At 35.4% G+C, this 26,101-nt stretch overlaps 1 protein-coding gene across 1 annotated transcript; it reads right to left on the bottom strand.

Moving 5' to 3' along the window:
• Nucleotides 1-14,796: 14,796 nt before the first annotated feature.
• On the bottom strand, nt 14,797-22,622 carry brms1lb (BRMS1 like transcriptional repressor b). The gene is made up of 10 exons (XM_055186522.2): nt 22,393-22,622; nt 22,209-22,299; nt 20,167-20,294; nt 19,999-20,078; nt 19,460-19,556; nt 17,827-17,916; nt 17,319-17,383; nt 17,175-17,214; nt 16,233-16,359; nt 14,797-16,157 (listed from the first exon to the last, which is right to left on the bottom strand). The coding sequence occupies exons 1-10, from the start codon at nt 22,529-22,531 to the stop codon at nt 16,040-16,042; spliced, it is 975 nt and encodes a 324-aa protein (XP_055042497.2). The 5' UTR covers nt 22,532-22,622; the 3' UTR covers nt 14,797-16,039.
• Nucleotides 22,623-26,101: the final 3,479 nt, after the last annotated feature.

Raw genomic sequence — 26,101 nt, 5'->3', positions numbered from 1 at the left:
TCTGCACTAAATGGCAGTGCTGTGGTTGGACAGTGCAGATTAATGGGTGGGATTATCCCCTCCTGACATCACAAGGGGAGCCAAATTTCAATGATCTATTTTTCACATGCTTGCAGAGAAGTTAGTGGGTTGTTATTTTTCACATTTTCTAGATTGATAGAAGCACCGAGGACCCAATTATAGGACTTAAACATGGAAAAAGTTCATTTAACACTGGGGATTTCTGAGCAATGTAGTTCTTCACAATCCACAGAGTGGTTGCCAAGTAACTCAGATGCAGCCAGTAACACAGACCCAGTGTCGCAGCAATACAGATGTAATGTAGGCACGGGTGTGTTTCTAGAGTCATTTACGGCTTTGAATGCAGCTCAACCAATCATAATCAAAGATTGGGGCTATTATTTTTTAAAAATGAAAGAACAAAATGAGTTCTCTTCAAGCAATGTTAACCACATTGCTTGATAAATCCTTGTTTTAACCCATCAACATTCTATAATGCACTATTGCAAACGCAGCGATGACACTGCAATGGAGACATTTTAGTCCATTGTGAAAACAATGAGGGCACACAAGTTTTGAAAGGCAAATTCTCCTACGTAGCAAAGGCAAATGTAATGATTTGATGACTTAATTTCTTCAGGAAACAGTGGAAACTGAAACTAGGATTATTTTGCTGAATACTTTAAACTGCAATCAGATATCGCTTTAATTTATAAGTGGCATTAGTCAATGAAATAATGATAACACTTTACAATAAGGTTGTATTTGCTAACAGATGTTAATGCATTCACGAACTAACAATGAGCAATACTTCTACAACATTTATTAATCTTAATTCATGTTAAATTCAGAATTTACTAATACACTTTCAAAGTTGAAAAATTGTATTTGCATTAACTAACTAACTAACAGATTAGCAAATAATAAAACCCATCCTGCTAAGCTAATGCATTAACTAAAGTTAACCAATGCAACTTTATTATAAAGTGTTATCAAAATAATAACAATCATGCATATATGTGAATTCTTTTTTAATGGATTCGTATTTGCCAAAAAAAAGTACAACTTTTTCTGCACATTGTGTGAAATTCAGCCACAACAAATAAGTAATAAATTGAGGAACAGACCACTGTCACTGTAATACAGTATTTATTAAAGCATAATTTATTAGAGTTTTGATGCAGTGTGAGCTATTTGTAAAACGTATTTTAATGTGCGTGAGCATTAGGCGCAACTATAAGTGAAAAGCTTTCAGCAGACACTCCAGAAGACCCAAATCAAATCACCACATGCTTCCTGTTTTTGGGTGTTACCTCTGAGCAGTTGTGCATTTGCTCTGCCCTTGAGCTCACATGTTATGTAACACGTTAACATGTATTTTTTTCAAAATCACCACGATTATCAATATTATCATGATTTTGTGAACAATTACTAGAAATGTAAAAAAAAGTACTGATGCAAACTAACTTTAAATTAGATTTTTTAATCAGTGCACTTTTCTTTGCATCAACATCAAATAAATAACATTAACAAAAATTAATGGCACATTTGGGGTCGTGAGGTAAATGTTCACCTAGTTCAGATAAAACACAAGTGAGTAAATCAGATTTTCATACAAACACAGGCAGTGGCGGCCAGTGGCTTCTTTTCGAGGGTGCACGATGCGAAGCTCATCACAACATGTATGTACCCTGTCACGTGGCTCGTCATTTCAAAAAAGTGTTCTGCGCGTCATGTAAACTTCACGCGTAATGTCAAAATATGAGGCTGCTGCACCTTCAAAGGTTAGAAAATATAACAAACAGAGCATAACATAATACAATTATAGACAAAACAAAGTATGATATTAAATGAAAAAATTATATCATAGTACTACTTTACATGTTAATGACTTTTTGATTTTTATCAATTTTAGAGAAGAGTTAAAACAATCAAATTCAACTAAAAACACCTTGAATGGATGAATTTAAACATTTTTTGAAGGGGTTTATGATAAAAGAGATACTCGCTTAATCTCATGTGTAATCAGAGTTTAGTGTTAGTGTCTTCCGAGCATTTCGTGAACGTGAGTGTGTGTTTTATCATAAATCCTTTCGACGCGTGTGCAGCAGGCACGTTTTTGAACAAGACGCATGATGCACATGGTTCACATGGTGCAACTAACACATATTTTGACATGACGAGGAACACACATGACACTCCAAACACATATTTTGAATTCACGCCCCTCGGAAGAGAAGTCATCGGGGGCCACTGAACACAGGACAAATCAGCAAGTCATCCATCCGTGTATGTTGTGAGAAATGGGGTGTACTTTATGACCCAGGAGAAAATTGCATGACACCTGTGCTCACCGCAATCGTAGGAGAAACACAAAAAAGAACCTTTAAACTCATCAGATCATATAATTTAATGGAAAATAAATAGAAAAGATGGATCTGTCTATAAAATATTAAGTAAACATGTGTCAGTACAACTAGATTTCCCTTAATGAAATTTTTTTGGGGGGGATTTAAATTCATACAGTGAACCACTGTCATCACAAACATATGGGAGCATGGGTTACATCTCTTTATACACCACTGATAATATAGTTATGTATATTATATTGCATTTCTGTCAAGATATCCTTAAGGTTACACAATGCACCTTTAATTCATCAGTTTAACTAACATTTAAATAACCAAATATTCCATGGAGATGTTTATAATATCGGATAAATGTACTCTGTACTAATCCTGACCATTTGCAAAGTGTTTGACTTTTGTTTTATGCTTAATAGCTCTGAGACACATCTGCTCTCAGAAGTAACATGGTCTCTGGCTTATAAATAAATGATGCTACAGGAACTCAATGTAACGGTGGGACAAGCAACCGAGGGAAAACCCGAGCTAGCAGTCTGAAATGTACACCTCAGTCTAAAATGTCTGCTGTAGTGATGCTTGTCAGATTTCCTTCAGCCATTGTTTCAGAATTTACAAGTTACAAATAGATAAGTTACTGTTTCATGCTATAGCCTGCTGTTGGGGGTAATAACTAAATAGTTTAATTTCTAATGAGTTACTGGATCTGAAATGTTAAACATATAGCTTAAAATACATCAGTGTCCTTTGTTTTGCCTCAAAATGCACACAAGTAAAGTTTTTAGTAATGCATGTTTGATAAAACTAGTTATATTTCCTAATTAAACTAAGGTCTAGTCCTGGCTTAAGCTAATCCCTGTCCGGGAAACCGCCCCTAAGAGTTTATGCTGCAGCTTGTTGATGCAATTTCTTAATGCAGGACTGGGACCTTTAAAACACTGTTCTGGGTTCAGTAGTACTTTAGCTTCATTGGCAGGGTTCTGTTAATTACCACAAAATATTTTTGACTTCTTACACTTACAATGGAAGTCTACAGTAATGGTAACAGTAAGGGTTAACAACCTGCTGGTTGCAATTAAAAAGACAGGTGATAAGGACCCTAGTGCATGGGTCTTCGACCGGGGGTCTGGAGGGGGGCCGCCAAATTATGTTTGACCACAAGCTATTTTTTTGCTAAAAACGTAAAATATATGTACAAAAAAAGGTTACATGTCCCCTTTAAGTTGTGCACGTGCGTGGCCGCGAAGGCTACACATTTAGTATCAGGGGGTCGCTGCTCCATGCCTCTCTCATCTAAGGGGTCCACGACCCAAAAAACATTGAAGACCCCTGCCCTAGGGCGAAGAACAGAGTGATTAAATGGTCACTTGCAACATGAATAAATAATTGGAGACAAGTTGATTTTAAAATATTTTGCTGGCATGAGAAAACGAACACTGCACTCTAAAAAATGATGGGTTATTTTCAACCAGAAAGGGACAAACCGATGAGTTAAATTAACCCAGAAAATAGTTGACCCAACAATGAGTTAATACAACCCAGCATAGGTTAAATTACAACCCAGCAGGCTGAGTTTGTCGCTTTTTGACCCAACACTGGGTTGAAAATAACCCAGCATTTTTAGTGTGGAGTGATACATGTGCCTGAGGTGCCCTCGGGCAAGATACATTTCCCCCAACTGCCCCAGGCATATGGCTGCCCACTCATCCGCATGTGTGTTTGTGTTCATGACTTGCAGAGGTCAAGTCACCTTCACTGAATTTTTAAGTACCGGTCAAGATGACTCACAGTACCCAGATGAGAGATGTATTATTGGTCAGACTTTGAAATTTTGCAACTGACCAATCATAATCAAATCTTTTTTGACAGCCTTTATTCATTTTGATAAATTTCTTGATATGTTTCATGTTTGTATAAAATGCATGGTTTTTGTTAATATTTACAACTTAATATGTAAAATATTTTCAAAAAAAAATGAAATACATGCAACTACATGACATCTGGACTCAATGGGATCCTTTAGGTTGGTGGTGACATCATTGCCTTTCATACATTTAAACCAGTGACTATCTGCATCTGTCAAACTGCCTATAAAAGACTTGCATTCACTTCGTGGAGATAAAGTAGACTGGCATCCATTTAATTCAGCCATGTGCCTTTAAACATCAGGATGTGTCTTCTTGTAAGGCTATAAAATGGAACCCATAAGCATTATTCACACCGGATTCACTTTTTCTAAGCATTTCCTATTCGAAAAGGCTGCTTGACATTTTCCTCTATTCAACTGCAATTTTAAGTAAACACAAAGCTCAGATCCAGCCTATCTTTAAGTGGTGCTTAACAACAGAAGTCTATGGACTTCCTCCTGCCCTGGAGGGCCAGGCAACCCTCAATCAAGCAGGTGAAAAAGGAGAGGGATGCTGTTTTTTTCTTTCTTTCTTCTTTTCTGTCAGGATTACGTAAGAGTCAGAAGCACAAGCAAAGATATGTGGAGGCTGCCCGAGGCTACGGTGGGCCGTATGGAATAGGCTCGGCAACAGCTATACTTTATATAAACAATTTAGTTATAGCTTTAGTCATAGCGACAAACTGTTAAAAATAAAACATATAATTCATATAGCATGTGGCATGATGATATGACATGGCATAAGGTTTTATGGGTTTGCATGTCATTTTTCAAATACTGCTTTAAATCACAGAAGTGCTTTACTTAAGCCATCGATTTTTATTTGTTTGTATTCTGCTATTTAACACATTGTGGAGCAATTGTCAGGACAGTGTTAATCCTAATCCCAGACTAAAGTGGATGTTTGAGCTGCCTTCATTTAAAAAAATATGCATTGACATATCTGTCAAAAATTGTTTTTACATGTTTGTCACATTTAAAGGCGGAGTCCACGATGTTTGAAAAACGCTTTGGAAAAGGAGACGGGCCGACTACCAAAACACACTTATAGCCAATCAGCAGTAAGGAGCGTGTCTACTAACCGACATCCTTGCCGGGTTGCGTATGTGTGGGGCGGGTCTATCAACAGAAGGTCCAGATTCTATTGAGGTAGGGGCGTGTTTGTTTAGGTGATTTCAAATATCAACATTGGCTTTCAAACATCGTGGACTCCGCCTTTAATGTACTAGATCATGAAACAAATGTAAATATTAAACATGCATTTTTTAAATGAAGGTTTTTATTATGAAGGTAAAACAAAATCCAAACACACATGGTCCTGTGTGATAAAGTGTTCGCCCCCTGAACCTAATAAGTGGTTGGGCCACCTTTAACAACTACAATTTAAGCATTTGCAATAACCTGCAATGAGTCTGCTACCGCGCTATAAAGGGAATTTTGGTCTACTCATTTTTGCAAATCAACACATTGGAGGGTTTTCGAGCATGAACCACGCTTTTTAAGGCCCAGCATCTCAATAGGATTGAGGTCAGGACTTTGACTTGGTCAAACCAAAGTCTTCATTTTGTTTTTCTTCAGTTCAGCCATTCAGAGGTGGACTTGCTGATGTGTTTTGGATCATTGTCCTGCTGCAGAATCCAAGTTCAATTCAGTTTAAGGTCATGAACAGATGGCCGGACATTGTCCTTCAGGATTTTTTGATAGACAGCAGTATTCATGTTTCTATTTATCACAGCAAGTGAGCAAAACAGCCCAATACCATCACACTACCACCACCACATTTTACTGTTGGTATAGTGATTTTGAAATGCGGTGTTACTTTTATGCCACACACCTTTCAAAAAGATCAACTTTTGCCTCATCAGTCCACAGAGTATTTTCCCAAAAGTCTTGGGGATCATCAAGATGTTTTCTGGTATAACTGAGATGAGCCTTTATGTTCTTTTTGCTTAGCAGCGGTTTTCGTCTTGAAACTCTCAGTCTCAATTACTTTCTCATTTGTTCCTGAATTTCTTTGGATGTCAACATGATGTGCAGCTTTTAAGGATCTTTTGGTCTACTTCACTTTGTCAGGGAGGTCCCATTTAAGTGATTTCTTGATTGGGGGGGTATTGGATTAATTTAAACCCTGTCTGGGAAACTGCCCTATGTCTCATTTTAACCCGTCATTTTGTGTAAAATGAGACAACACAAGTTGAAAGTAACACAAAATGTGTTGTATTCCAATAATAACACAGAGATGTGTCTAGTTACAAATTGTGTTGTTTTTAACACAACTCTTTAGAGTTATTAAAGTGGGTTTGTCCCTGTTAATGCTTGAAACAACCCAGCAAGATTTGTCATCCGCCTGTGTATCATCTGACTGGGGGACCGTCCCAACACCAAGGTGTGCATAGTGTACTCCCTCTATCAGCATGACTGAAAGATTATGTTTCAACAGCTTCAACATGTTGTGTATTGTTCACCGGCCATGGCTCGCCTCATCTAGGTTATCTGTTTGACCCAGGGTTGAACTAGAGATTAAATGTTAATTAACTCTCTATTTTAGTATCACATGCTTCCTTGCTAAACAGTTCAAGTCTGTTGGAACAGACAAGACATGTCTCTAAATATTATATGAGCAGTGATGTAAGGGGCACTTCCTATAAGGGCAATGTCTTTTTTTAATATATTTGAAAAGTCTTGTTCATTGCATTTTGGTCTTTTTTAGTTTGATTCTTGTAAAATTACTTCAAACTTATGAGCAACTATGATGTCACATTTAAAAAAAATAATAAATGACAAATACTTAAAGGGACAATAAGTAGGTTTTTAAGTCTTTTATTAATCAAAATCAATGTCTTTATTCATAAATATGTCCTCATTGGTGTCAAATGACCTCTGCCGTGATTTGACTTTTCTTTGTAAGCTTAGAATTTCTTCTCTTTACTTACATTGAACGGGTAAGTCCAAGGAGGCTTCTATGTCGTTTCGCCGTATTGATAAACTATAATAGCAAGAGGGACAAAAAGCACTTGCCTACCAACACATTTCCACATCGCTTTTCATTCAGAACACGTGAACTAGCTAAAGCGGACAAGGAGATCAGTGAGTATATAACGGCTACCGTAGTTGCAACACGCATTTGGAAAAGCGAGGCGCTAGAGAGCACTGTGAATGATTATATATCATCTACTCCACTTTCCAACAACACTGCCAACCATGTTTTACTATACAAGCCAAAGTGTGTCAAAGGCTGTGTCCCAATTCAAAGGCTGCGACCTTCTAAGGACGTATTTTAAGTCCGATTGCGTCACAGCAGCGCGACTAGTAAGGCCGTCCTAATTCAAAGGATGCTTAGAATGAAGCCTTAAAAATGCGTCCTCATCTCTCCGCGCTGGTAAGGATAGAATAAATGGATCCTTAACAGCCGAGGATATCCCAAGATTCATTGCGCGTCTGCAACGGCCGCATATAATGGCTGGATATTCTAAAATAAACAATTAAAACCTTTATTAAATAAGTTTATTTATAAGAAAAAAATTTCTTGTCACTGTTGAAGTATTCTAAGTTATGTTTTGTGTTAATATTATTATTTTTATGTTGCTTATATTTCTGAGGTTGATTAATTTGATATTCTATTGAATAGTTTAATCTACATCAACGTGTCATATTTTCTCAAATAAATTAATATTTTTCTGATTTCATATTTATTTTAATAAGTCAGAAACGTCTCCGCTGTGTCCTGCTGACAGGCGCGATGGGCGCGTGCAGAAGGTGACGCCAATTATGGTAAGGTGACGTCTCATTTCAGTTCTCTTCGCGAACTTCTGAGGCTTCCACCTTGAAAGACCTTTTAAGGTCGCATGCTTATAAGGTTGCAGCCCTTGAATTGGGACACAGCTAAAGTGTGCATTCTTAGTATTAAGCCACTTGGTAAAAAATAACTGCGGGTCGAATAAGTTCCATGCTGTATGCATTTGCAGGTCAATTTATCACATTAATGAATAAAACTGAATGGAGCACAAAGTCTATTTTAGGGTTTAGGGTTAAGCAAAGGCCATGGAGACTCTTTAAACTACTTGTCACCTTATTTTTTATTGTATGGTAAAGAGCAGCCTGTACATTTGACTAAACATCTTTAACATTACACAGCAAAAAAAAAAAAAAAATATCATAAGAGGTTCCAGGAACATAAGGCAGACTGAATGAATACAGAATTATAATTTTTTGATGGACAATCCCATGGCCCAGTTGTCAAGGTCTGATTATTGGTTGCAGCACCAATATTTAGGCCAGGTCTATTTGATTTGCATGTGCCCTTAAAGTTGTGGCGTGATTATTTCAGACTGGAATAGACACAAACAGTCTTACTAGAGATATAAGTGATGGCAGAATATAAAATATAACCAAATCATAAAATTGTAAAATAAGAAAATAACCCATGAAATAAAAAATAAGGAAGCAAACCACAACCTGAATCATACCAAACTCAGTAGTGCCTGATTTCACAAAAACAACTGAGGCTGAATTCAAAGCCTTTGTCATAGTACCTCAAAGTGCATTTGAATTTTCTCCTGCCACACAAATTACACACCACCAAACTGGGTCAAGTAGTGCACAAGTAAGCAATAAGGTACAAGAGGCTGTGCTATAGCGTGAAATAAGTTTTTAGGCACTATTGCTTTGATGAAACAATTACCACACCGTTCAAATATTAAAGCAAAAAAAGTATTAACAACTTTCATGAATTAAAATCACTAAAAGCTTTCATTCCGCTGGAAAAATGGCTGACTGTGAACAACAAGAAGATGTTTTACATATGTTTCCATTTCTAAGGATGGTTGCGGTACACACCCATTGGATGATTTTATTGTAAATAAAACAGCTTGAATTAAGGACTGAACATTTTCTTTTTCTTTAAGCATAGCATGCAGGACACAACAAAGAACAATGGATATTTTGAATAGTTTGCTTGCTTAAAACAGACTGAAATGTGACGTCACTTTCTGTTTAATATGTCCTGAATAGGAGAAGGAAATCTAGTAGTACCATAGCAAAAGATTTCAAAGAAAGCTCCAAAAAACTGTTGGCTGTTTCCGTTGATGATTTCAATATCATTTACATATCAATTTCTCTACATAGCATAACAGTGGGAGTACCTCCACATGCCTGGCCTGGTGGATATTAAATGCTGGGACAGGTGTTACTTTACATACCATCTCACCTCATTTGTGTGGGACGCTGGAGTCAGGACGCAAACCACAATCGCATGATCAATGGCAAATTTTGAGTCAAAATGATCTGTAACATAAAATGATTAGATAGAAAATAGGCTAATTATCACATTAGTCGATTATTGGTGTCATTCACTAATGTATGCAAATGAAGCACTGCCATTTCAAACTATTTTTTTCTCTAAAAAGGTAACGTGTGATTTAATGCAGTTACATAATTTTAACCTTTTAAGCGTCACCCCACCCTACTGAGTTAAATCTACACTCTTGGAGCTTTCAAACAATATACAGTTTGTCATGATTAGATAAGAATTCATATGCCAACACTGAAGTAAATGTAGGCGTCCTGCTGGTGGGACAGTGACATTTAGCAGAAAATAAATGTTTTGAGGCACACTCTCTTCATAAATGAATCAATTACTCTCCCTACATAATTTATTTTATAAAACACTGTTGAAATGTCTATTCTGGAGGCTTAGACCTTTCCAATGATAGCTAGTTTGTAGTGATGGATTAAAATTTACATCAACAATATTAATGCAAACGTAGGTGTCCCGCATTCGGGACGGCGACGCTTTACAGTTTAATGTGCATTAAAACACATTTTTCTATCTCACTGTGAACTAAAAAGTTTGAAGTAGGTTTTATTTTCCTGTAAAGCAGTGGTTCTCAAACTTTTTCAGCGTGCGGCCCCCCTTGTGTACGGCACATTCCTTCGCGGCCCCCACAAAGAAAATGTATGACAAAAAACTTTTTTAAAACTCAACTTTTAATTAAACAAAACATATTGAATGATACAAAGTAGTGCTGTTGGTTAGAAGCCTTATTTTTTAGATTTAATTGCACAGAATTCATGATAAATTAATTTATCTTATAAAATGTCATAAAACTGGGGCCCCCCTGGCACCATCTTGCGCCCCCCCTGGGGGCCCCAGACCCAATTTGAGAACGACTGCTGTAAAGCACTGAGTAATATGTAATGTTATTTTGAACTTATACTGACACCTAGCAGTGTGGATGTAGTATCACAAAAAGAAAAAGGTTTCAGTTACCAAATTTATCAGTTAGCTATGATTAATTGAAGCGGTTCAAATAGATACAACGTTAACATTTTCTTAGCGTTATGCTAATTACAGTAGAAAAAATATGTTTTATTTAATAAATAAAAGTATTAAATTTGCCATAAGTTTAAATAGTAATTAGATTCTATCTATATTGTCAGATACTATTTGCACCTCATTATTTTGGATGCATTAATTAACATAAAGTGTATATTATTATTTATTACATTTTTTAAATGGATGCTGCATTATTGAAAGAATAAAAGCCCTCCCTACACGGACCCCTAAACCAGTTCCTGACTATAAAATTATGTGGGGCAGATTCTGGGTCATATAGGCTATATGACTAACTTATAATTAAAAGTGGTGTGTGTGAATTTTAGCGGCATCTAGTGGTTCACCAATTAATTTTAAAACGCATATGGTAGCCACCAAAGGACAAAAATGTCATCGTCTGAGACAACGTATAGGGACGAAATGCGCTCTGTAGAGCAGTTTGTCCATTTATGGCTACTGTAAAACCATGACGGCGACTTCCGTGTATTGGGACCCGCAGTGTATGTAGACAAAAACAACACATTCAAAGGTAATTAAGACAATACAGTTCATTGTGTAAGGTCTTTATACACCACTGATAATATAGTTATGTAGATTATATTGCATTTCTGACAAGATATATTTGTAACAGTTACACAATGTACCTTTAACTGCTAGTGGTATAATGCAGAACACTGAGCACAGGTCTTGTGTCCTTCCATAATTCAGCCTGACGTGGGTGCTTTAATGCTCATTAATTTGGTTTTAGCGTTTCAGGCAGGTGCTTGAAAAGTTATAAAGTAATCTAGGGGAGATAAAACACTTTATTCTGTTTATTACAACTAGACAGCCAAAGCTTTATGTCATCCTACGACCTTTTAAATGCCCTATCGAATGACTACTATTTGTCGTTTGGCTGTTGCACAATTTTTAGGGGAAGTTGTTTAATGTCCATTTTCTCATTAATTGACATTCTCTCAAATGAATTATGTTAATAAAAACTCTACATTATTACAAAAAAAGCTAGAGGGGCAGATTCAAATCTGCCCATATGGGTCTCTATTAGGGCCTGCTGCAATTCCTTTTTCCACCACAAATTTACATGGGAAAAAATATGGGGCGCTGTAGATCTCAGGAGGATAGAGGCAGCCTCTCCCCTCTCTGCTTGATCATTACATACAGTAACTAACCGAGCCATGTGCTCAATTTCCAAACCTATTAATCTCACTTTATGACTTAAAATAATCTAGAAACTCCAAAAATATTTTTTTGAAAAATATTAAGACACATGTACAGGTTAACAGTGTAGATTGAATTAAGTTTATATAACTCAATAATTGGAATAATATTTGGATTAAACCGTGCCTGCCCTAAACCTACACAACAAATAGTTTCATTCTTAATAAACACTCGTTAGGCAATTTATTTCCACTTTTTAAACATTTTCTTTATTTTATTGAAAATAAATGCCTTTTCAAATCAAAGAGCCAGTTCCACGAGCCATACGCTCTAAAGTCTGCGCCACTGAAGCTGTCGATTTTTCATGCCAACAAGGGCCACTATTTGCACTTAGTGTAAATAGACACTCCGTTAAGGTATTTAGTGAGTGAAGGTCTCCATTAACAGGACATTATTAAGATAAAGTATCTTTGGCTAGTCATATGATCTTAACATGTCTGCCTCCATGAGGTGCCCTTACTCCATGTAAAAATAACTTTTATTTTGATTCCTCATCTCATGTGAATGTACACGTTTTAAACAGATTTGAATAACTTTTTGTAGTGTTACTTTTTATGTTTGTCAAACTAATGTAATATAATGTTAAAAAAAACTTAACAATTCTGTTTAGTGATGTAGAAATAACACATTTCACCACATAGGCCTACCCACAGCAAGCAATCACAAATGTGAACTCATTTTAATTCTTTATCCTAAAAAATTTAATAAATAAAGAGAAAACTGAGACTTTGGCAAGAGTCTACAGTAAAGAAGACTAGTCTTAAAAGTACACATCATGAAATTCTGACTCATTTCATGTTTAAGTGCTATAATTGGGTCCCCAGTGCTTCTATCAACATAGAAAACACAAAAAAGAACAAACCAGAAACTTATGTTTTGGTAAACCATTCTCTGCAAGCATGTAAAAAATAGGTAATTTAGATTTCGCTCCCTGTGACGTAAAAATGGGATCTTATTATAATAATACCGCCCCTGAATCTGCACTATCCAACCACAGGATTGACCTTTAGTGCGGAGAGGGAGAGAGAAAATAATTGACAGGACAATTGAGTTTCAATTTCAACAAACCACCATTATGGCGATCAGTGTTTGCATTACATCAGCTTATTTGCATTTACAGGGACACACCCAAAAACAGCACATAATGCTATAATAAATTATTTGGAGCTTGAACTTCACATACACACTCTGGGGACACCAAAGACGATTTTTACATCTTAAAAAGTCTCATAAAATAAAATGTATAAAATAAATAAATACAATTAAAATAAACTATTTTTATTTAAGATTTCTAAATCTGCAAAGGATATAAAATGTATTCTAATTTTTCATCTAATTCATATTTCCTGAGTTATGCTACGAATGTTAATTTACAGCTTTATACCCTATACATATATATATATATATATATATATATATATATATATATATATATATATATATATATATATATATATATATATATATATATATATATATATATATATATATATATATATATATATATATATATATATATAATGTATATATTTGTAAACAATAACACTAATAATGTCTGGGTTATTTTTGACCCATGTTGTGTAAATATCGGACAGAACACACAGCTGGTTTATTATAACCCATGGTTGCATAAAAACAACCCAACATTTGGTCATTTTAACCCAGCATGTGTTTAGTCAAATATGAGTCAAAAATAACACAGCCATTTTTAGGATTAAAGATAAAGACAAAATTGTTAACTGAATAAAACACTACTTTTACTACAGTGGTGTTTTCCATATTTTCTGACCCTAATCAGTAAGCTGGCAAGACTGCAGATGCTTGGTTTCAAACACACAGGCAGCTTTTATCCTCCATCATCCTCCAGGTGTTTTCTGTCTTTTGCTGAAGCTCATGCCCCTGTGAAGAACTATCAGGTTCTTATAAACAATTCATTGTGACTGACACCATCATTCCCCTGCTAACAGAGAGAACATTCTGATCAACCATCAAACTATAATATTACAAAGATAAAAAACAACTATAGACAGCAAATGAAAAAGGTAATGCAGCATTAAGATATTTCATACAGAAGGACAACTGAACAATACACTCAGTCAATAGAATTTGTTTCTATGGCAAGTTTCTACTGCCACTACATGGTCATAGGAAGTCACTGCAATGTTTTGTTGTTTAATGCCCCGTAATAATAACTTAATAATAATGAATAATAAAAATAATGATTATTATTAATAATAATAGTAACAATACTGACAACAAAAAATATAATATTATATAAAAGGATGATGATGATATTGATATTTTATAAAAACGGCAACAGTATCAATAATAATAATAATAAAAATTTAAAAAATCCATGAAATCATAACAATCCCTAGAATTATTATTGCTATTAATACCATTATTGTACATACTCTTTTACATAGTATACATATTATAATTATTTTATATATATTATTTTATATTATTATTACACAAATATGTATTATTATCTGTTTAATTTATTATTATTTTGTTTTATTATTATAATTATGCTTATAATCATTGCTTCATAACAATATCATCATCTGTATTATTATCAGTTTATTTTATTATTATTTTGCTTACTATCATTGCTCAGAACAAAACCATCGTCACAATTGTTGTTTTGTTTTTGTTGTCTGTTTTGTTTGTGTTGTTTTGCTGCTTAACTATTTGTTGTATGTTTTGCACTTATATAAAAAAATAAAATGTATTGTTGTATCAAGTGTTTGAGTTTGGATGGGGCTTTAGTTATAATCAGAATTTAAGAGGATTTAGCAGAGAACTAAAACTGAACTAAAAATGGCAATTTCTCTCACAACAAGCGCAGCCACTTAAAATCTTTTGTTAAAAGTACCTGTTAATACAAAGTCTCTCCTAAATTCTTTATCTGCTATAAAAATGATATCTAATTGATCACACAATTCAATAAAAAAAAAAAAACTCCACACAGATTTACTTTGTTAATATGATCTTTATATTAAGGCAGTACATTTCATTAAGGATGTGCGAATACCTTTGGCCTCTATGGATTGTGGAAGACAAGGTTCTTTTGGCAGGATTTGTGTAGTGTTAAATACTGTATCAATTAAAGGTGATGCGTGTAATTTCTAAACAACAAGATACTTATTTGACCCCAGATTAATATTCAGAAACAAAATAAAAGTCATTCACAGATTGATTATCTCTTAAAGTTTGATCTAAAATTGTTCTTGTTTTAAGATCCCAACCAACAAAAGACATCAATGCTGGCTCAACCAATGGTGTAAGATTGGGGCGGGATTTGTTTTTCTTTGAAAGAAATCAATTAAATCAGTTTGGCAATGCTAGCAGAAATTACACACTTCACCTTTTCCAACATTTTCATCAGTTAAAAACACTAGCATGATACATCTAAGTTCCCTTTTTTAACTATTTTTTAAAATTCAACACAAGTAACAAACAACTGTAGTGCTGAAACACTGTGAAATGGATGTAAACATACAGAACATAGAAAAAAATATCAAACAACATTCAGTGCAATGTCTAGCTGAAGTTCGTTTGGACACTCGTAAACGCCAACATTTAAACAGAAAAAGCGAATTTTTCCTTTTTAATACTGAGATGATGAGTTGCAAGTTCCCTGATACACAACGCACATGACATGCCCAGCAAAACCATGCATTTAATCAAAGACTACATATACGTTGCTTGGCTGAAGATAGTACTTCTAAAATGATTTGATCCTTTACATGATAAAGAAAGTGTACATTAATACCGAACTATACAGATATGATAACACACAATATTTAAGAATAAATTCTAACAATTCATAGTATTTGTCTTTCATTTTGAGGATGAGTAGAAAAATAATAATAATATAAGGACTTTGCAAACAATCCTGTTAAGAATGTAAAACACATATCACACAGGATATATGGCACTCAGTTTCAGAACAGAAATTCATGCACCATAAATCAAATGAAACACTGAATCGGTTTGTATATCATAAAAGGCATAGAAACATTAATGTGTTCAATATCACTTGGGCTGCTTTTTTGTTTGTTTTGCAGCTCTGACTCATGGAGTGCAAACATGCCGTGCATGCATGTAAGACCCAAGTCCCATCAGCATTAATGACAGGTCATGGTGACAAACAGAGCGCAGAGTTGAACACACATGGAAACAGAGGGACCGTAGGTAGATAAGGGTTAAAGTTCAGGAGTGTTTTATAGTGTATTTGCCTTTCTGGAGCTGAGAGATATATAGCTTTGATTTGCTGCCATCCAGACGCTTGAACCAAACCTCATCGTGGTTAACAGTGGTTATTATGGCACTAAAAAAAGTAATTAAAAGATTAGACACTTCTGCAACCACACGTGTACACATAGGCTACTGTATGTATACACACCTGCTGGGGAACTCATCCTTCTTGTTGATACAAATGGCCTGACCTCGGCTGTACCATTTGTTGTCATAGAACAGACGTCCATCCTCTGATCGGGCCACGTGATGATGTCTCTCAGATTTTAGAGGAACTGACAGAAAGAAAGTTTGTTTATTAACATACACCAAAAAAATTGATCAAGAAAGTTTAGGCTGGGTCACTTAAAGGGGACACATCATGAAAATCTGACTATTTATAGTGCTATAATTGGGTCCCCAGTGCTTCTATCAACCTAGAAAATGTGAAAAAGATCAACCCAGTAACTTAGTTTTGGTAAACCATTCTCTGCAAGCATTTGAAAAAATAGCTCATTGAAATTTGGCTCCCCTTGTGATGTCAGAAGGGGATAATACCGCCCCTTAATCAGCACTATCCAACCACGGCACTGCCATTTAGTGCAGAGATCAGCTCATTTGCATTTTAAAGGACACACCCAAAACAGCAAATTTTTGCTCACACCTACAAAGTGGCAATTTTAACATGCTATAATACATTATCTATATGGTATTTTGAGCTAAAACTTCACATTTGTACTCACAAAGATTTATTTCACATCTTAAAGTTTTGTGAAATGTCCCCTTTAAGTGAAATGTTTCTCATGATCCTAAAAACTTTTTGATCTGATAGCAAAAATATATCTGCCAACATATTTGTTCCTTTCATTGCAAACCTAAACTTTTGTGCAAAAATAACAAAATAATGAAAAATACGAACACAGAACCCATGGGACCTCCTTTAAAACTATTGATTAAATGCCAAAGTCATATTTTGCACTTTCTAGGTGCTAATTTCTTTCTTTTAGTTAAAAAATATTTCTTAGTGCATTCAATATATATTGAATTTTACTGTATGTTTGTTACAGAGGAGGTGAATTAGATGTGAAGCTTAAAATAAAAAAATCCTTACCATCCACTTTCACTCTGTGTGGACCCATAGAAGCCATAGCCTATTTTAAAGAAGTTGATTATAATGTGACCGAGCATCCAATAAACCACTTTCAAAAGTTGATCACTGCTCAAAAATGAAAGAAAGAAAGAAAGAAAGAAAAACCTTTCTTATGGCTGTCCAGTCTTCAAGTATATCCAAGTCTTGTAACATGTAAACAATATATGGTCGTAGGACAGCTCAGGAAAATAATATCTTATATAATATAACAATATCTTACAAAACTTAAAAACTATTGCAATTAAATTCTCATTTCTGAGCATGAACTCTTACAAAGATGGTAACAGATGGTACTCCATCCATCCATGCATTCATCCATCCTCTAAACTCGTTTGTTCTTGCAGGATTGTGGGGGGCTGGAGCCAATCCCAGCATCTTGGAGCACATGGAGATGGTACTTTATTATTATTATTATGGTTAAAAATTCCTAAAAAAAAGTTATTCGTTTACTTGTGTTATTCATTTTATTTGACTACTTAACCTTATGTTGCAATTGTTACCTATATATGTATTTTTACTTAGCAATGTAATCTACAAGAAAGTCTATCCATAACGAAACTGAAATATAAAGAAGTCTGGTATAACTTTAGATGTGCAAAATTACAAAGGATATCTGACACGACAACAGGTTTTTTCTTTTTTCCGGGACTGAGAGGATCTTTCTTTTTATTTTTCTTCGACTGCATACCATCACTCCACAGCTCTGGTGCGAGAACATACAAATATATTAGAAATAAACACATTAAACATCATGGGGCGGTTTCCCAGAAAGAGCTTATCCTAATCCCAGGCTAAAATTCATACTTGAGCTTCCTTAATTTAAAAAAAAAACATCTTGCACTGACATATCATAACATACACTCACGTAAAGGATTATTAGGAACACCTTTTCAATTTCTCATTAATGCAATTATCTAATCAACCAATCACATGGCAGTTGCTTCAATGCATTTAGGGGTGTGGTCCTGGTCAAGACAATCTCCTGAACTCCAAACTAAATCTCAGAATGGGAAAGAAAGGTGATTTAAGCAATTTTGAGCGTGGTATGGTTGTTGGTTCCAGACGGGCCGGTCTGGGTATTTCACAATCTGCTCAGTTACTGGGATTTTCACGCACAACCATTTCTACGGTTTACAAAGAATGGTGTGGAAAGGGAAAAACATCCAGTATGCGGCAGTCCTGTGGGTGAAAATGCCTTGTTGCTGCTAGAGGTCAGAGGAGAATGGGCCAACTGATTCAAGCTGATAGAAAAGCAACTTTGACTGAAATAAGCACTCGTTACAACCGAGGTATGCAGCAAAGCATTTGTAAAGCCACAACACGCACAACCTTGAGGCGGATGGGCTACAACAGCAGAAGACTCCACCGGGTTCCACTCATCTCCCCTACAAATAGGAAAAAGAGGCTACAATTTGCACAAGCTCACAAAAATTAGACAGTTGAAGACTGGAAAAATGTTGCCTGGTCTGATGAGTCTCGATTTCTGTTGAGACATTCAGATGGTAGAGTCAAAATTTGGCGTAAACAGAATGAGAACATGATCCATCATGCCTTGTTACCACTGTGCAGGCTGGGCGTGGTGGTGTAATGGTGTGCGGGATGTTTTCTTGGCACACTTTAGGCCCCTTAGTGCCAATTGGGCATCGTTTAAATGCCACTGCCTACCTGAGCATTGTTTCTGACCATGTCCATCCCTTTATGACCACCATGTATGATGGCTACTTCCAGCAGGATAATGCACCATGTTACAAAGCTCAAATCATTTCAAATTGGTTTCTTAAACATGACAATGAGTTCACTGTACTAAAATGGCCCCCAAAGTCACCAGATCTCAACCCAATAGAGCATCTTTAGGATGTGGTGGAACGGGAGCTTTGTGCCACAAATCTCCATCAACTGCAAGATGCTATCCTATCAATATGGGCCAACATTTCTAAAGAATGCTTTCAGCACCTTGTTGAATCAATGCCACGTAGAATTAAGGCAGTTCTGAAGGCTAAAGGGGGTCAAACACTGTAGTAATATGGTGTTCCTAATAATCCTTTAATTCAGTTTATATCATTGCCATTGTTTTGTCTCAAGATGCAAACAATATTGTTTTTGTAAGGGTTGTTCATAAAAACTACTTAAATGTCCCAAAATAACTAAGGCGTAGTCCTGGATTCATCTAAACCTTATCCTGGAAACCGCCACTGTATGAACGGAGAATAGACATTATAAAGTATAAGCTTCAATCTGAACTCAACCTGAAGTTATATCTATACTGTGTCTGTCCTCTTCCAGTCGCCTGATCTTCTCTTCTAGTTCACTCTGAACCGTGTCAAAAAGCAAGAGCTTCTCACTCTGTGAACACAAGCATCATCCAAATGATCATTTAAAGTGCATTTATAATGAGCATATCAGGTGCTCAGATGCAAAAGCGGCTATTTTTATCTGCTTAAAAAATTGCCACGTTTTATTTTGTACCACCATACTTACTGGTGTAACTACTCATGTGACAGTTTTTAAAAAGGGAAAACATGGAAGTGTTTGATGGCTTCTAAATTCATCCCTGTTTGGATCCTAAGGAATGAATGGGGCTAGGCTAAATGCTAACACATTGCACGCTGTACAAAGATTAAGTGAACGCACTGAAAAAAGAGAGGTATGTATTAATTCAACTAAGATGAGGTAAGAACATAATAAAATATTGAAAAACGGTGGTGTTTTCCTTGAACAGTCTGATAAAAGAAGACATGTCAGATGCACTATAAGGCTATAGTTTTAGACTGAGGCTATACACTACCTCCCAGTGCTGGCTTGCTGCCTGCATCTCACAGTCATATTTGTTTCTGACAGATTCCAAACAGAGCTCACGATAGATGCCTGTAAAAACATCAGATGTAAATAGACATGCACTGCTGTAATTCCAGAAAGGGCTTTCATGGGCTAACAATATTTTGTCTTGTACTGCCTGCAACTTTGGTTCGGATCTGCATATTCTCCTGTAGGGTGGCCAGGGGTTCAAGGTATTCTGGAGCACTGCCCGCTATCACTTCTTGTAATTTAAGGTCCATTTGACTGAGCCTCTCTTTATACAACCTAAAAAAATTTCATTTAAAACAGGCTGGATTCTTTCAATCAAAAGTGAGTAGTTGTTAGTTTTGATTCAAGACAGATTTCACACTGGATATCACTTGTGGCCTTGTTTACCGCGACAGCTGATACAGTTTTGACAAACAACTATTGTCTGACTCCGATATTTGGCAATTGAACTTTTCATTAAAATAGATTGCTTTTTATCATATTAGCAAACACCATTTAATATTCAACAGGCTAATAATAACATGTTTCACAGAGTTCATTTTGTTTAGGCAAATATTGATTTATTTTATGCAGAGAAAAACGCTGGATTATGCAACAGAGTGCCTTTAAATTAATGAGCCATCTGTTTATTATTTCAGCCTTTTATATGCTATAGCTGAAATAGCTAATTTTATTTGATGAAACATCATCTGGCACTAGCACACGTAATACAGCTAATTTACAGTAGTCATCTTCACAGATCTGTGCAAACGCACAACTTTTGTTATGCGTATGTGACATTTTTCGAAGTTTTATTTACTACATTATTGTTGTGTTTATAGCCATAGTATAGCAAGCACAGATTTTTTTCTGTAACTTCTGCAAGCTGCTACTAAGACTGTTAGCTAAATTTGCTAATAGATCATTCTGAGTTCAAGACAATTCAAGTTTAAACTGTCTTAAATTGAACATGAAATATATTACTGCTACATAAACTGCATAAGACTAAACTATTTTTATCTAGATTTCTAAATAGATTTGTAAATGTTTACCCTTAAATAAAACTTAGCCCATATTTTACTCACCCTCAAGCCATCCTTGGTGTATTTGACTGTCTTTTTCATAAAGTTTAGGCTACATCGTTTATAAAGTTTGAAATATAAGTAAACATAAAACGCTTTGCTTCGCTTCATTAAACATTTTATAACCATATAGATTTGTTTTTGATAGGTGCTCTTTAAAGCCCAAATAAGAGCATCCATCTATTTCATTGCTAATAAACAATGTTATTTTGTGTATTTGGTTATAATACAATGTGTTCGCGTGGTTTACAGTTAAAAACACATTATTTTCCACATACAGTACTCTTTTGTATCTCCAGATTTCACTCTTTTCCTGAAACGCATGGATTTGAAAAGCTGTGTCCATGATTGGCTAGCTAATCTGTTTGTTGTGATTTGCCTGAATACCGGAAACGTGACGCTCCTTACCATGTTTGAAAGATTCGCTCACAATGCAATGCAACAGGAGTTTACTTACAGGCTGTGAGTCCAAGCGGGAGGAATTATGATAATTTCGGTCTTTACTACATCACCAATCCCAGGAAGTAAACTGTTGCCTACAATCTGTGTGTTTGATGTAGTCCAAAAAAAGAGATTTACGTTGGAGACGATAACTCGCGTCATTGTTTACTTTGGGGTTTGTACCTTTTGCATATAGTTAACATGTACTAATACACACTTACACACCAAAGAAAATGTAAAATGCGAATCAGACAATAGGTGCTCTTTAAAACCCGGTAAAATCAGGATATTATTTAACATAACTCTGACTGTGTAGGGCTGAAAGAAAGAGTCATATACACTTAGGATGGCTTGACGGTGAGCAAAACATGGACTAGTTTTGGGGTGATTACACTGGCTAAAAAAGAAACGGACAATTGTGTGTGTGTGTGTGCATGTAGTATGTGATACACCAGACTCAAAGAACAAGCACTAGGCCAAATATTGAATTATACACAAGTTTTGCCCTCATTAGCAAGTGACAGATAATTCAGCATCCAAAACTGTACATATAAAGGTTTAATGGAAAGGCAGTGGGATGTTTTAAACTTTAATACGCCAATTTTGCTAAGTAGGACGGTTACAGTTACTTAGATTTTTATTTGCATCGTTGTAACTACCCCCACTGTTTTAAATAATGTCCACTTACTGATCCTTGAGGTCTGTGAACTGCTTCTCAAGGGTTGTCATCTCATCTAAACACTCCATTCGCCTTCTTTCACAGTCTTCATCATCCATATCTACAAGAAAATCATCATCATCAACACCGTACATATTTACAGCCAAAATGCTATAATTTACCCGATAGTGTATGTGTAACTTAGCATCTCCACCTGAAGTATCTCCATCTTCTGATGCGGACGAGATGACTGAATCCTCCTCATCTGAGCTACTGGCCTCATGTTCAGGATAATCCACGTCCATTTCTTCGTGATTATTCTCTTTTCTATCACGCGACTGCACTGGCATCATAACAAGCAGTTAACATAAACAACCCACTGCGTTGAGGACAAAACCACCAGACGGCGACCGGCGAGGAATATCCACGTTTAAAACATGGCTTCGTAGACAACCAATCAGAGGCGTTCTAGACACGTGATTTCATGATAGGTTTTTCGACTTCATGCGGCGCCGCATGACATCACAGTACCGCGAGAGCGATTCAAAATCAGACTTCTCCGTATGATTTCTAGAATCGCTCTCGCGGTACTTTGATGTCATTTTCTTGTCATCTTGTGGCACCATATGAAATCGAACAAACCTTAAATCTGCAAATTCATTGGTCAAATTCTGTTGACGCACATATATACCGAATATTGGTATCTGTAGTCCATTGTCATTCTTAATGTTTCGACCCATAGAAAAGCAAAAATATAGAATGTTAATGTAAGGTGTGCTCTATCCAAATAACAGTTATATTTTTGAACTTTAATTATTTAAAGAAATATTGAATTCCTCTGTGTGATTATTAAGGTGTAAACCTTGAGAATTGTTATATATCATCACTGCTGCAGCGGATTTACACATTTATGTCCAAAGTACATGTACTTGTTTAAGTAGTAAAAATTAAAAATTCAAACAATTTTATAAATTATAATTTTTACAGTGTACATTTTACTTGTACCAATATATTAAATTACATGTTAATAAATTAAAGGGGACATTTCACAAAACTTCAAATAAATCTTTGGAGTCCCCAGAGTATGTGAAGTTTTAGCTCAAAATACCCCATAGATCGTTTATTATAGCATGTTAAAAAATGCCATTTTGGGTGTGTCCTTTAAAATACAAATTAGCTGATCTCTGTACTAAATGGCAGTGTCATGGTTGGATAGTGCAGATTAAGGGGCGGTATTGTCCCCTTCTGACATCACAGGGGAGCCAAATTCCCATGATAAAATTTTTAATATGCTTGCAGAGAATGATTTACCAAAACTAAGTTACTGGGTTGATCTTTTTCACATTTTCTAGGTTGATAGAAGCACTGGGGACCCAATTATAGCACTTAAACATGGATAAAGTCGTATTTTCATTTTCATTCTTTAAGGAAACCTGAAAGACAATTTTAGTCTTATAATAAGACACTTGAAACAAACCAGCAGAGGGCGCAGTTTTACATCAATGGTAAAAGAGGAAGATTAAATCCATTTGCATTTCTTACAAACAATAAAAGTTAAAAAGCCATTAAAATCATTTTGAAAGAAATGGCAGAAATATCATTCGAAACCAAACAAATTTTAAGTCTATTGTTTACGCAACACTTTCAAATGGCTTCAGAGGAATGAAAATTTAGTGCATAGGCTATAGTTAACAAAATTTTGCATTGCATGCAAAAGCTGGCTATAAGACAGAATATAATATAACCATTTATAAATAATAAAATATATTTATTAGCACAGATATTTTGTAGGATTCATTCACAACCCTTGATAAAGAAACACTATTAAAGTATTTAAATTTATAATCTATTCATTTAAGATTTGTTACGATAAATCAAAAGTAGCAGCATTTATATTCTTTTTCTGGGTGGTATGCACGCTTACAGGTTGAACCTGCCAAGTGCTAATGCAAAAATGAAATTACACTTGATCACACCTTTTGATGATTACTCCACAATGTATTGCACTTACTTTGTTATATAAATCATGAGATTTAGTCTTGCCGACTCAAATATGGGCTGTGATGTGGAAAAAAATCTATGGTTGGTTTTATCACATGCAATGTTGTAGTACAAAGATAAGACATACTCCCCTAGAGTTAAACATTTGATTTTTACCGTTTTGGAATCCATTCAGTTTATCTCCAGGTTTGGCGGTACCACTTTTAGCATAGCTTAGCACAATTCATTGAATCTGATTAGACCATTAGCATCCCACTTAAAAATAAATAAACAAAAAGTTTTGGTATTTTTCCTATTTAAAACTTGACTCTTCTGTAGTTACATCGTGTACTAAGGCTGACAGAAAATTAAAAGTTGAGATTTTCCAGGTTGATATGGCTAGGAATACTCTCATTACGGTGTCATAATCGAGGACTTTGCTGCCGTAACATCACTTCGCACTGATATTACGAAGCGCCAGAAAATAGTACCCTTGGTACAATAGCTTTTAATTTTCCGTCTGTCTTAGTAAGCGATGTAGCTACATAAGAGTCAAGTTTTAAATAGGAAAAATATTGAAACTCTTTGGTTATTTTTGAGCACGATGCTAATGGTCTAATCAGATTCAATGGATTATGCTAAGTTATGGTAGCGCCAGACCCTAAGATCGACTGGATTCCAAAATGGTAAAAATCAAATGTTTAACTCTGTTTAACTTAATAAAAAAAAATGGAGTGTCCCTTTAAAGGAATAGGAATGTATATACTAACTACTACCAATGTTTGTTAATGAACACTTGGGAAGCACTTTATATTAGATTCTTGTTCTACATGAAGTTATTATGATATACTACCAGCTCTGAGCCTAACCCTAACCCATAGTAGGTACATATTTAAAAGTAATTTGGTGGGTAGGTGCAGTGTAATAATGTAACAGAAAAACTGGTTGGGATCCAAAATCTCCACATTTAACACATGTATACCTGGAAATAAAAAGTATATTTCATTAAAAAAAAGTGTTACAAAAAAGTTATAAAATATAGTGGGACTGACATTCTATAAATAGCATATGTGACACACATTATTAAATGCATTATCGCACGAGACGCAGGTATTTCTGCTAAGACACATGGTTACTTTTGTTTGGTGGTGGTTTATGGGGAGGAGACAAACATGAAACGTGGGTTGAACCTCGAACATCAAGTTCTGGAACAAGCGTTTAAGGGTTTTCCTGGTATGTGAACACTTGAACATTCTAAGGATTCCTGCTCTTTGTTTGTTTACAGATTTGCGCAATGTGTGGCGTCTCGGAGACACCTGAATACAACTACTAACCGAAGCTGGATCATGACTCATTGCTCAAGTATAGGTCTACCCCAGATTAACACAACCCACACACTGATCTTTAAAGTGCTGCCAGACTTATAATAGTGGGTCAGACTGTCGACCTACACAGGGCTAGAAATGTATACAAAATCAAACTTGACCTCCAAAAACTCCCACCATTCATAAAGCAATAAAATCTTTGCAAGACACCATTTTTCCCCATTTAGGCACATACTGCAATATTCAATATAGTAAGTTTAGAATTTTTTAGCCACTTGTAAATTCTGCTATTAAGACTGTCTACTAAATTTGCTATTAGATCATACTGAGTTCAAAACCATTCAAGTTCAAACTTGTGTGTGTTACAACTCAGGGAATGTTCCAATTCTTGTGAATCTCCCTTCTCTGAAGTCTAAGTAAGGAAATGTTTGAAATTCATAACCATGGAAACTACGGTTTTCACTCGCTTCAGCTATGTATTTCTGATTGCTTAATAACAGAGTATTACAACACGCCACACTATACGGCGTGATCTCAATTTTCATCTTGACCAACGTCACAGTATCGCCATGGTGACATAAGAGCATGTTGTTGTTAGAAACGGTTGCTATTGTTATG

Source organism: Misgurnus anguillicaudatus, chromosome 18 (genome assembly GCF_027580225.2).
Source record: "Misgurnus anguillicaudatus chromosome 18, ASM2758022v2, whole genome shotgun sequence".
NCBI classification, from domain to species: Eukaryota; Metazoa; Chordata; class Actinopteri; order Cypriniformes; family Cobitidae; genus Misgurnus; species Misgurnus anguillicaudatus.
The sequence above is the reverse complement of the archived record's forward strand: the minus strand, read 5'-3'. Positions and strand labels throughout refer to the sequence as shown.

Excerpts from the sequence above, each read along its gene's own strand:
- brms1lb (XM_055186522.2), bottom strand. The coding sequence starts at position 22,531 with ATGATGCCAGTGCAGTCGCGTGATAGAAAAGAGAATAATCACGAAGAA. Across the intron at positions 22,300-22,392 it reads AGAAGATGGAGATACTTCAG|ATATGGATGATGAAGACTGT; the intron begins GTGGAGATGCTA and ends ATTTTCTTGTAG. Across the intron at positions 16,360-17,174 it reads ACACAGAGTGAAAGTGGATG|TTCCTCTAAAATCTGAGAGA; the intron begins GTAAGGATTTTT and ends TCTTTCTGTCAG.